The following is a 12,332-nucleotide window of genomic DNA, read 5'->3' on the forward strand; positions in this document are numbered from 1 at the left end:
CACCAGCACGCCCGGCAGCAGCTGCCAGTCTTTTTAACTTTGATCATCAGAGGGGAAATGGCTAGTGTTCCCATGCAACGGAGTCCCAGCTAAGAACATCTGGAAGATTCTCAGCACCCATGTGCCTTCTGGGTTGGGAGGGAGGAATCTGCTGGCCGTGCCTGTGAGCACGTGGAGGTGGCGGTGCCTGCGTGTGCGGCAGGGAGCGGCCTCGGTGCTGGCGGCCCAGGTCCTCAGGCACCCCCCGGGACTCACTTCCCCACAGTGTGGCTTCCTGAGACGGAAAAACGCCAACGCCTGCCAGTCTGAAATGTGCCTCCGCCGGAGACGCTTCCTCTCGCTCTGCTCCAGAAAGCGGGAGCCAGCTGGGCCCCGAGGGCGGGTTCCCCACCAGGCTCAGAGCCAGGGAAAGTGCCCCCTGAGGACCAAGCCCGGCGGCCAGCGGCCTCCCAGCCTTGCTCTCCTTGTCCTCGTTCCAGGCCCAGGCCCAAGGGGAGAAAGCCAGGCGTGAGTCCGGCCGACATGTACCGGTGGAAGCTGTCCTCACACGAGCCCTGCAGTGCCACCTGCACCACGGGTACGGTCCCTGTGCCTTTCGGTCCCCAGCCACCTCTGGTGGCTCAGCTGGGGGGGTTCCTGGCCCAGGAGGTCCTGTGCTGTCAGACGAAGCATCCCTGTCTTCATGGCACGCTGGACCAGGCCCCTGTGGGTCACCCAACCACCCCAACACTCCCAGTCTACCGCCATTCCTATCCCCCAACACCTCCAGTCTACGGTCATCCCTAACCCCCAGCGCCCCCAGTCTATAGCCATTCCTATCTCCCAGTGCCCCCAGCCTATAGCCACACATCCCCCAGTCTATGGCCATTCCTATCCCCCAACACCCACAGTCTACAGCCATTCCTATCCCCCAAAGCCTCCAGTCTACAGCCATTCCTATCCCCAACACCCCGTCTACAGCCATTCCTATCCCCCAACACCCCCAGTCTACAGCCATTCCTATCCCCAACACCCCCAGTCTACAGCCATTCCTATCCCCAACACCCCCAGTCTACAGCCATTCCTATCCCCAACACCCCCAGTCTACAGCCATTCCTATCCCCAACACCCCCAGTCTACAGCCATTCCTATCCCCAACACCCCCAGTCTACAGCCATTCCTATCCCCAACACCCCCAGTCTACAGCCATTCCTATCCCCAACACCCCCAGTCTACAGCCATTCCTATCCCCAACACCCCCAGTCTACAGCCATTCCTATCCCCAACACCCCCAGTCTACAGCCATTCCTATCCCCAACACCCCCAGTCTACAGCCATTCCTATCCCCAACACCCCCAGTCTACAGCCATTCCTATCCCCAACACCCCCAGTCTACAGCCATTCCTATCCCCAACACCCCCAGTCTACAGCCATTCCTATCCCCAACACCCCCAGTCTACAGCCATTCCTATCCCCAACACCCCCAGTCTACAGCCATTCCTATCCCCAACACCCCCAGTCTACAGCCATTCCTATCCCCAACACCCCCAGTCTACAGCCATTCCTATCCCCAACACCCCCAGTCTACAGCCATTCCTATCCCCAACACCCCCAGTCTACAGCCATTCCTATCCCCAACACCCCCAGTCTACAGCCATTCCTATCCCCAACACCCCCAGTCTACAGCCATTCCTATCCCCAACACCCCCAGTCTACAGCCATTCCTATCCCCAACACCCCCAGTCTACAGCCATTCCTATCCCCAACACCCCCAGTCTACAGCCATTCCTATCCCCAACACCCCCAGTCTACAGCCATTCCTATCCCCAACACCCCCAGTCTACAGCCATTCCTATCCCCAACACCCCCAGTCTATAGCCATTCCTATCCCCCAACACCCCCAGTCTATGGCCATTACTACTGTTCCTTGTTGGGGCCAGTGTCCTGGTGAACGGTGAGAAGCCTCAGGTTTACCCTTGTTTACAGCAAGCATGGGAAGGCAAAATAGACCCTGCAATCCAGGTGAAGGGGAGGGGTCAAATTCTGGGGGCTCCTCAGAGAGGGGGGAGCACGGATGGGGGAGACTCTCGAGCTTTCCTGCACAGATGGACACACCTGGTTAGTGTTGAGGTGGGGTTTGAACCCATGTCCCCATACGAACAGGGCCGGCCATCTACACAGAGATGTTGGCCATGGCTGCCAGGGGCCGCGGCTGCATGTGCTGCCCACCCTGGCCCCCTCCTTGAGGGGCGCTGCAAAGTCAGGACTGGGGCACAGTAGCACTGGCAGGGGACTGAGGGCCAGCTCCAAGCACACTGGGTCTGTGCTGGGGACGTCAGGTTTGGGTTTACTTTTTTTAATTTATTTTTTTGGTGGTTCTGGGGTTCCTGGAAGCCCTTCTACCTCCGGGCTACACTCCCAGACCTATTTCATATTTTTATTTGAAAACAGGGTCTCTTAAGCCAGTGAGGCTGGCTTTGAACCAGCGCGATCCTCCTGTCTCCGCCTCCCAAGCGCAGGGATTACAAGCGTGCGCCACCACGCCCGGCCAGGTTTGGGTTTAGACAACACATGGGCTGCCCCTTAGAGTGCGCGATGCCCCCAGCCTGCCCAGCATCCCCAGCCGCCCTGGGCTTTGGATGCCCTGTACTCTGGCAGTTTGGGCCCCGGTTGGCGTCTCAGGAGTGGGGGCCCCTGAGAGGGAGAATGTGGCCGTGCTGGCTCTGGATGGACTGTGAGTCCTCAACTTGCACTCACCAGCCGGCTCCTCCGGCCCCCAGGCATGCTGAGCCTGGCTCTCTGCAGCGGAAGGTGGCTCTGTGGGGTGTGTGATGCGCGTTTGAAACTCGCTTCTGCGGCGCCACGCTGTGGGCCTTGATGAGTTGCTTCTGTTCTCTCTCTGTAAAATGGGACCTGTGTTCAACTCAGAAGTGGCTGGGTAGCCGGGCGTGGTGGCGCACGCTTGTCATCCCCGCGCTTGGGAGGCTGGACAGGAGGATCGCGCAGGTTCGAAGCCAGCCTCAGCTACTTAGTGAGGCTCTCAGCAACTTAGTGAGACCCTGTTTCCAAATAGAAAACATACAATAGGTCTGGGAGTGTAGCCTGGAGGTAGAGAGCCCCTGAGTTCCGCCCCCAGTACCCCCCCCACACACACACACAAGTGGCTCTGGGATCAGAATGAAATACAAAGCCCTGTGGTGGCCAGCCTTCAACCAGTGGCTATGGCCCCGCGGCCCAGTGGCTATGTGTGGGCAGCCTCGGGAGCGAGCCCCGTGGCCCCTCTCCAGGAACGGCGGGGCTGGGTACTCTGTGGGCGACGCCTGCCTTTGACTCTGTGTACCACGCTCCTATCACACTTATGTTTGCAGCTGTGGCTACACCAGGCACCGGATGTAGGGGTGCGGAGGCTAGGCGGCACAGAGTGTCCGCAGAGGCCGTCAGCGCCCGGCAGCACCCACTCCCCACCCCGTGCCCAGACCCTGCGAGCCAGGAGCGGTGGGTCAACGGGGACGACCCCCTGCCGGCGGAGGGGAGCTTACTTTCCCTCTGAATTACTCTTTGGAGGCAGCGGCAATCGGTGGCAGACACTTTTGGCCTTTGCTGAGGCTGCAGGTGCCGGTTTCAAACAGGCCCTGGTGCTCGGGCGCAGCGGTGGGGATAAGGGGGACCCTCGGTTCTGAGCTCCTGACTCACCGGGTTCGAAGAAAAAGCTCCGTGTCTGAGATGGGTATAATGCAGGAAGTCCAGAAACATCACAGCTGGATTCTCACGTCTCTCTGGAAGGTTCCCATCCTGCCACGCAGGGAGACCCTGAGGCCGTGCTTGGCTTCTGGTCTCTATTTCCAGAAGGAGGAGCCCAAGGATGCTCAGCCACTCGGGCGATCCTGCAGGTGCCCCGCCCCACGGTACCTCCCTGGGCCCCAGAGCCGTGTCTCTGAGGCCTGGAATATTTCAAGCGTGCCCCCATCTCAGAACAGGCTGAAGACTGCACAGCGCAGCGCTGGCTGGCGGGAAAGGAACCGGGATTGTAACCTGGCTCCTTTATTACGGAAAAAGAAAATCTCCGAGGCGGCAGCTTCCCAGTCTCTGTGCTTAGGTCCAGGGCCCGGGTCTGGAGAGGCGGCAGCCGCTGGCGCTCAGCCCCTGCTGGGAAGGGAGAGCCAGGGCTGGGCTCACCCCACATGGGGTCGGCTTTTCCTGGGGAAACTGCAATCCTGGGAGGGCAGGGTCTCTCTTACATGCACCAATAGGCCTCCGCCCACCCAGGGCTCGGCCTAATACCTCCCCCAGGATCTCCCTGGTTCCTTGGCAGGGGCCCGCCACTGTTTAGGGAACTTTTCCCTGGGTCCGCCGTGCCAGGTGTGAGCAGGACGAGGGATGGAGGAAGTGGACCTGTGGCCAGGGCATGGACCCTTAGCCCACTGTCATCTGGTGGGGTTCCCAGAGTCCTGGGAGCCCAGAATGGTGAACACACAGAGCAGCAATTAAGACTGCATAGGGGTGTCAGCATGCTAAGGACCAGGCATCTAATCCAGCACCCAATGAGGCGGCAGGTGGAATGGTTAGGCCGGCTCCCCCCTTCCTCCTGCAGAGGGGTGATTGTTGAACGAATAAGCCTTCGTGATATTTGACTGTGTTTTCTCTCCGTGTTCTGTAAGGGCTGATTTGAGTGTGCTTGCGAAGGGTGAGCTAGGAACCTGGGCTGGCTGGGATGGTGGTGGTGCTGGCCCCTGGAGGGGGAGCCACGACCGAGAGTGGCCCAGAGCTCCCTCACTCTCGGGTGCTGTGAGCTGGGGCCGTCATGTCCCTGAGCAGGAAGCCAGCTCTGAGCAGTTAGAGGACTTGCCTGAGGTCACAGCCTCGTCCGCTGGTGTCCAAGGGTCTTGCTGCTCATCCGGTGGCCCTTCCCTTGCCCTGAATCCAGGGGTCATGTCAACATACGCCATGTGTATCCGCTATGACGGCGTTGAGGTGGACGACAGCTTCTGTGATGCCCTGACCCGACCTGAACCCGTGCACGAGTTCTGCGCCGGGAGAGAGTGCCAGCCCAGGTAGCTGCCCCGAGGGCCCAGGCAGGTGTGGGGCTGGGCGCCCTGTCCCAAGGAACAGCCAGGCGCGACATCCTGTTCCCTAAAAGGCCGTGGGCACTGGGTCCGTCAGAGCAAGGGAGAGATGCTCGGTAAAAGCTCTGCCGTAAGCCGAGAAGCTGCTGACCCTGTTCTCTGTTGTAGAAATAGCTCCCCACTACCCAGGCCTACTTGGAGAGCTAGGGTGTACCCCAGGAGGTGGGAGGTGTGGCTCCTGACACGGCTGTGTCCCCTCTTTCCCTTCTGCCTGCTGAGTGCTGGGTGTTTTGCTCCTCTGTGGGGAGGGGCCCCAGAGTTGGCCTGCCCCCTCAGAGCCCTGACTCTGTCTTCCTAGGGAACCAGGGTGTCGTTTGTCACCACACCCAGCTCAGGCAGGTGGGGACGAGAGGTCCACTGCACATACAGGCCGGGTCCCTCCACTCAGGCCTCACCCGTGCCTCCTTTCTTCATCCCCACCATGCTCTTGAAGAATCATAGCCCTGTGGGGGCCACGGCCACCTGTGTGACCCAGGAGGCCTCGGGTCTGGAGGGCAGGGAGGCAGAGGAGGTGGAGGCGGGCCCACACAGCACACACGGGCACGGTACGCCCACCCGAGGCCCTCTCGTCTAGGTCGCATGGCATGGCCCGCCCTGGGCCCCGCTGTCTGGCTGGGCTGGCGGCAACGGGGCCTCGTGTGCAAGTTAGGGTCACTGAGGGCCACCCCACCCCCCCGAGGCAGGTGGGAGACCAGCAGCTGGAGCGAGTGCTCGCGCACCTGCGGCGAGGGCTATCAGTTCCGCGTGGCGCGCTGCTGGAAGATGCTGTCGCCCGGCTTCGACAGCTCCGTGTATAGTGACCTGTGCGAGGCCGCCGAGGCCGTGCGGCCCGAGGAGCGCAAGACCTGCCGCAACCCGGCCTGCGGCCCGCAGTGGGAGATGTCAGAGTGGTCGGAGGTGAGTGAGGCCGGAGGCACAGGCCGGGCCGAGGGCGGGCAGCCGGCTTCCCCGGCCTCACCTGGGCCCCCCGCAGTGCACAGCCAAGTGCGGCGAGCGCAGCGTGGTGACCAGGGACATCCGCTGCTCCGAGGACGAGGAGCTGTGCGACCCCAGCACCAGGCCCGCGGGGGAGAAGAACTGCACCGGGCCGCCCTGCGACCGCCAGTGGACCGTCTCAGACTGGGGACCGGTGAGGGACGGGCCGGGGCACCAGGCCTGCGAGGGGCCTGAGCGCTTTGCCTGCAGTGCCTCAGTTTACCCTCTTCCGGGACGAAGGTGGGAGGGAAGACTATATAATTGGCTTCTCCCCCGCCATCATAAGCAATCAGAACCCTTACCCTGAAGCCAGCGCCTACACCACCCTCCCTCTGGGACCTCCCTGCTTCCCTGTCTGTCTGTCTGTTGTGTCTCTCTGTTGGCCTCTCTGAGTTTTTGTCTGTTTCCTTGAGTATCTATCTCTTGTCTGTTTCTGTATGCGTTTGTTTCTCTCTCTCTCTCTCTCTGTTCTCTCCCTCTCCCTATCTCTCTGGTCCGGAAGACAGCTGCTTGGGTGCTGGCTGGGGTCACCTCTGGTGGTAGGGGCCCACGTGACCTTCTGAGCTATACTTTTCTGTGTGTGTGTTTTGCATGGAGCGTGTTATTTTTGTAATTAGAACAGAAAATGTTATTTAAAAACTGGTTACTGCGGCAACCACTTCCCCACACCGCCCTGGGAGCTGTTCCCCTCCCCTGGGGATGAGGTGGGCGGGGGGCTCGTGGAGGGGCTCCTCTCACTCTGCTTCCCCCGCCGCCCCCTCCTGCAGTGCACTGGAAGCTGTGGGCAGGGCCGCACCATCAGGCACGTGTACTGTAAGACCAGCGATGGACGGGTGGTCCCCGAGTCTCAGTGCCAGACAGAAACCAAGCCTCTGGCCATCCATCCCTGCGGAGACAAGGACTGCCCGGCACACTGGTTGGCCCAGGACTGGGAGCGGGTGAGCGTCCCAGGACCCGCAGGGCCGCCCTCAGTCCAGGGAGTGCAAGACCAGAGAGAATTTGCCTGGGAGCCCAAGGGCTTGGGGAACAGATTGGTCAAAAGGAAGCATTAATTGCAAATTATGAAGGTGTGATTCACTAGAAATTAACCTGAAATCTCCAAAGTTCAGAAGGCAGGGGACCCTGTATGGTCTCCCAGCGGGCGTGTGCTCAGCAACGCCTCCAGAGCTTGCTGTGTCCTCACTCTGGTCCACGTTCTCAGGGACACAAAACCAGGGCCAGGGGGCCTGGCTGAGTGGCTGTGGGCCTTGCTCTCTCCTGACCAATCTGCCTTCCCTGCCAGGCGGACATCCTGACCCACACCCCGCGTTGGGGGGCAGCTCTCAGGCTGCCTCGACCAACACTTTCCGCCGGCTACTCGGACTGGACTGTCACAGGCCAGCTGTTTGCTGTAAAGCTGATTTGGGCCAAATAATCTGTGGCCAAGTTGGCATTAGCTATTGTTTTAAAACAGATGGTTTTGGGGTTCAGTTGCTTTTCATCAAATCTGTTTGGGGCCAAATGGCTATTGAACGGAGCGTTCCTAGTGAATTTGCCTATTGACCTAAGTGCTTTCTGGCTAATCGCCGTTGACCAGATGGTTATTGACAGAGTCCGGTGGCCGAGCATCCCGGTCCCCGGGCCTCTGGCGCTGACCTGCTCCCGCCATTCCTCAGTGTAACACCACCTGTGGGCGCGGCGTGAAGAAGCGGCTAGTCCTGTGCATGGAGCTGGCCAATGGCAAGCCGCAGACGCGCAGCGGCCCCGAGTGCGGGCTGGCCAGGAAGCCCCCGGAGGAGACCACGTGCTTTGAGAGGCCCTGCTTCAAGTGGTACACCAGCCCCTGGTCAGAGGTGCGTGCGGCCCCTCCAAAGCTGCCCTGGCCACCCTGCCTCCTTCCCACCCCGATGTCCCTTACGTCACTCCTGCCCCGTCAGAGGCCTTTGGTCCCTGAAGGGCCTCTCAATGTTACTGTGTCAGCTGGCAGAGCCACTGCCGCCAGGAAGCCTTCTGGGGTCTCGCCCCTGGCGTCCCTGTATCTCTCAGCCTGGGTCTTCTTGGGCCTGGTCACTCTGGCCTTGATTGTAGCCTTTGAGTGGTACGTGCTGACGTTCTCCGGGGGCAGATAGACAGCAGCTGGGCATTGGGCAGGGGACCTGGGGGCACCGGCGATGGCAAGATGTGCACCGTGTGCAGGAACCCGGGTTGGGTGCTGCGCCCAGAAGTCAGGGTGGCATCTCTCTGCGATTCCGTGGGCTCCTCGGCCCCCAGAGCTCCCACCTCACACCGGGCAGGGTGGACGGAGCTGAGCCTCCCTCTCCTGGTGGAGGGGCCACAGTTACTGGGGAGAGGCCCTGTCAGCCTTGGGGGGCCAGAGTCCAACCCAGGGGGCTGCGAGTCTCAAGTGAAAGAAGGCCCGGCCAGCCCGTCCCCGCGCCCAGGGCAGGGAAGCCAGGGCAGGGAGTGCGCTGCCCTCCCTCCGCCTGCCCTCCTGGGGAGGCCTCCTGCAGGGTCCAGAGCCCAGGGGCCGTCCTCACACCTCTGCTCTCACTAACTCACACGGAGCCCACAGGCTGCCTCTGCCACGTCTGTGTGAGGCTGCTGTCTCTCAGGGTGGCTGGGCGGCCGGGCTCCAGAGCTGCCCGTGGCCTCAGTATCCACACGGGCCAGCCTCAAGCACTTAGAGCCAGTGGAGAGTGGTCAGAGGGAACTCAGAGCCCAGAACGTTCTCTGTGATGCTCCCCTGCACGTCCCAGAGGCCTGAGACAGCTGAGACGTCTCTGGTCTTGATGGCTGGAACCGGCAAACATCAAATCCCAACACTTAGGAGCCCCAGCTGGGGACCCAGAGTCTAGGAGAAGGGCCTCAGGGTGGGGTGCTGCCACGTGACCCCCACGTGGTCCCCTGCCCTTTCTCACCGCACCACGCACATACACATGGGTAGGGCTGAGAATCGCTTGCTCATTCAGTGCTGCCCACAGAGGACCCCCAGGAGAGGGGGGAGGCTGAGGCAGGGTTGGGGCTTCCCGAGGAAGCGCAGGCAGGGCCGGGGCCTGAGACAAGTAGGCGTGCACCCTCCGGGAAGCCAGCTGAAGGAACACAGGTGTGTGGGGAGCAGGTGTTCCCCGGGAGTGGCTGAGCCCAGAGGGCAGGAGGGGAGAGGGGCTGGGCGCTTGGGCCCAGGGAGCCATGTGGAGACCGTACTTTGGGCACGATATCAGCCTCAGTAGCGAGGGCTGCCATGGGTGGGGACCAGGACCTTCTGGGTGCAGGTGTGTGCTGGGAGGGCGGGAAGGGCACAGGACCCCAAAACCAGCTTCGAGGGAGGGCACCGCCCATGTTTCCCAGATGAGGAGGGATGCAGGGGTAGGATTGGGTGGGCACGGGTGGACACTGGCCACGCCCCTGCTTGGACGACGCCACCCTCACCCACGGCCCCTCACCACACCACCCACCGGATCAGCGTTTGCTCCTCCAGCATTCCCTGGGGGCAGAGGAGCCTGCCCCTGTCCAGGGCATGGCCTGAGGTACCCCAGGGCACCTGCAATGGTACAACTGTCCTCTAGCCGTGGAACCGAGTGGCCTCTCTGGGCAGCGGGCAGGGGGACGGGCAGGCAGCCTCTTGCTAAGTCTTCCAAAGCTCTTCCCCTGCTTTTGCACGGTCCTGGGAGGGGGAGCAGGGCAGCCCCCACACCCACCCACCACAGGGAGCCCAGGCTCAGGGCCCAGACATGCCTGGGTGGTGTGGGGTCACCCACGCCAGAGAGCCACCGCCTATAGGACCTTGGCAGGGGATGGCGGGCAGCGGGGTAACTGGGGCTAGCAGATGTCCCCGGCGCTCTGGGTGGCTTGGTGTGCCTCCGAGGGAACATCTGGAGGAGGCGTGGGGGAGGGAGCGGCGGCTGTGAAACATGCTTTCCTTGGCCGTACGCACACGCTCTACGTCACAGACCCCAGAGAGCTGAACCAGAGCGTTCACCAGGACACAGCTGAGAGGGGAGGGCGTGCCTGTACAGCTGGGAAACTGAGGCAGTGTGTGGGGAGGGGCACGGGAACTGAAATCTCCTGACTGCCGGCCAGGGTCCTTCCCCCCTGGCCTCGCGGGCCTCTGGCTACAGGCCGTGGGTTCCGGGGCGCCCTCGTCCTACGGCGGGTGGGCGGGTGGGTGCTGATGCTGAGGCTCAAGCCGCCAGATGGGCTGGCATGCGTTTTGTCTCTTCCGCACCAGTGCACCAAGACCTGCGGGGTGGGCGTAAGGATGCGGGACGTGAACTGCTACCAGGGGACAGACATCGTCCGCGGCTGTGACCCGCTGGTGAAGCCCGTGGGCAGGCAGGCCTGCGACCTGCAGCCTTGCCCCACGGAGCCCCCAGGTGAGAGAGAGAGGTGGAGGTGCAGGGCAGGTTCCAGAGTGGTTGGCCCAGGAGCTGGGGTGGGCTGAGCCGGGGCGGCCAGGTCCTGGGAGGCCGTCAAAGGTGTCAGGGCAGGCGGCGATTCTGCTTTGGAGTTAGGCAGGGAGGTAGCCGTGGGCCCGGGGGGTGTCCAGGCTCTGGGAGGGGAACAGTGGTTCCCCCCAATACCCCCCTTGGGGCAGACTTCTCCCAGTGTAATGATCTAACCACTTAGTTGGTCCAGGATGTCCTGGGCGGGACTGGGGTGGGAAAGGAATAGAGAAAGAACTACTACAGCCGGGCGTGGTGGGCACGCTTATAATCCCAGCATTCGGGAGGCTGAGACAGGAGGGTCGGTTCAAGGACAGCCTCAGCTACTTAGTGAAGCCCTTTGTAACTCAGTGAGACCCTGTTTCAAGATAAAGAATAAAAAATAGGGCTGGGGGTGTAGCTCGGAGGTAGAATGCCCCTGAGCTCCATCCCCAGTACTGCAAAAAAAAAACAAAAACAAAAACAAAAAACAAAAACCCCACAAAACTACAGCCAAGCTGGCCGTAGCGGGTGTTCACGGTGTTCACTGGGTGGGCATGGCCGCCACGGCTGGCCGTAGCGGGTGTTCACAGTGTTCACTGGGTGGGCATGGCCGCCACGGCTGGCCGTAGCGGGTGTTCACAGTGTTCACTGGGTGGGCATGGCCGCCACGGCTGGCCGTAGCGGGTGTTCACGGTGTTCACTGGGTGGGCATGGCCGCCACGGCTGGCCGTAGCGGGTGTTCACGGTGTTCATGGGGTGGGCATGGCCGCCACGGCTGCCCGCAGTGGATGAACTCTCGCCATTGGGAAGGGGGTGTGGTGGGGGGCGCAGCTCTCACCCCTCTGCCTCTCCTGACATCTGCTCTCCACCCCACGTCCCGTCCTCAGATGACAGCTGCCAGGACCAGCCGGGCACCAACTGTGCCCTAGCCATCAAGGTAAACCTCTGCAGCCACTGGTACTACAGCAAGGCCTGCTGCCGCTCCTGCAGGCCCCCCCACGCCTAGGCCCGTGCCCCACCCGCACACTGCAGCTCCTGGGGACTCCCCGGGATAGCCTCCTGCAGGGCGGCCGGGCTATGAAGACGCGGCACTGAGCCAGCCTCGGCTGATGAGAGGGACTTCGGGGGCCAGGGACTCTGGTCTGCCCTGGGGAGAGCCCTCAGCACCGTTCAGACCCTCCCCAGGTCCAGCTGCCCTGGCTGCGGGAAGCTGTGCACAGAACCCTGGGCTCGTGGATCCCACCCCCACCCCAGCAGCCCCCCGCCCCGGGGGTCCAAAGGCCAGCAAGGAGGCGAGACCTGCCCGCAGCCCAGGCCCTGCTCCAGGTGGCCACCTTTGGAAGGGAAGGGCCTCTGGCCTCTGGTGCTTTGGGTTGAGAATGGGGTGGAGGAGGTGGCCTGGGGGCTGGCGGAGGCCCAGGCCCCAGGCGCGGATGGCGCTGAGCTGAGCTTCTCCAGGGCCTTGTCTCCGAGCCGGGCACAGCTCCGCTGGCCTTGTCTCCGAGCCGGGCACAGCTCCGCTGGCCTTGTCTCCGAGCCGGGCACAGCTCCGCTGGCCTTGTCTCTGAGCCGGGCACAGCTCCGCTGGCCTTGTCTCCGAGCCGGGCACAGCTCCGCTGGCCTCGTGGGAGCGCCTGTGCCAGGAGGCCCTTCCTCGTGGTGTATTTGGTTATGAACAGTGGGGATCCCTGTAACCTTGTCAGTACTCACTGGTATGTTAATAAACTGGTCCTATTTATGGCGTCACTGAGGGGTCTCAGCTGCTCTTGGGCGGAGGGCCAGGTGCGCTGTGGTCCAGAGAACCAGGGTGAGGCTGTGCAGGGTCTCTCATTCAAAGACAGGTTCGGGGGTG

At 62.2% G+C, this 12,332-nt stretch overlaps 1 protein-coding gene across 1 annotated transcript in view; it reads left to right on the forward strand.

Moving 5' to 3' along the window:
* ADAMTSL2 (ADAMTS like 2) overlaps window positions 1–11,486 on the forward strand; it is a gene marked incomplete at both ends in the record, with an annotated part of 34,306 nt that extends 22,820 nt beyond the window's left edge. Inside the window, 8 exons of the mRNA XM_080709495.1 lie at window positions 480–577; window positions 4,904–5,030; window positions 5,786–5,999; window positions 6,076–6,231; window positions 6,845–7,015; window positions 7,733–7,909; window positions 10,285–10,429; window positions 11,368–11,486. Of these exons, the coding sequence (XP_080565621.1) occupies window positions 480–577; window positions 4,904–5,030; window positions 5,786–5,999; window positions 6,076–6,231; window positions 6,845–7,015; window positions 7,733–7,909; window positions 10,285–10,429; window positions 11,368–11,486 (1,207 nt within the window). The remainder of the gene's footprint in view (window positions 1–479; window positions 578–4,903; window positions 5,031–5,785; window positions 6,000–6,075; window positions 6,232–6,844; window positions 7,016–7,732; window positions 7,910–10,284; window positions 10,430–11,367) is intronic.
* Between the last annotated feature and the right edge of the window lie 846 nt (window positions 11,487–12,332).

The sequence above is a fragment of the Muscardinus avellanarius genome (assembly GCF_963383645.1).
Source record: "Muscardinus avellanarius genome assembly, chromosome: 13".
NCBI lineage: Eukaryota > Metazoa > Chordata > Mammalia > Rodentia > Gliridae > Muscardinus > Muscardinus avellanarius.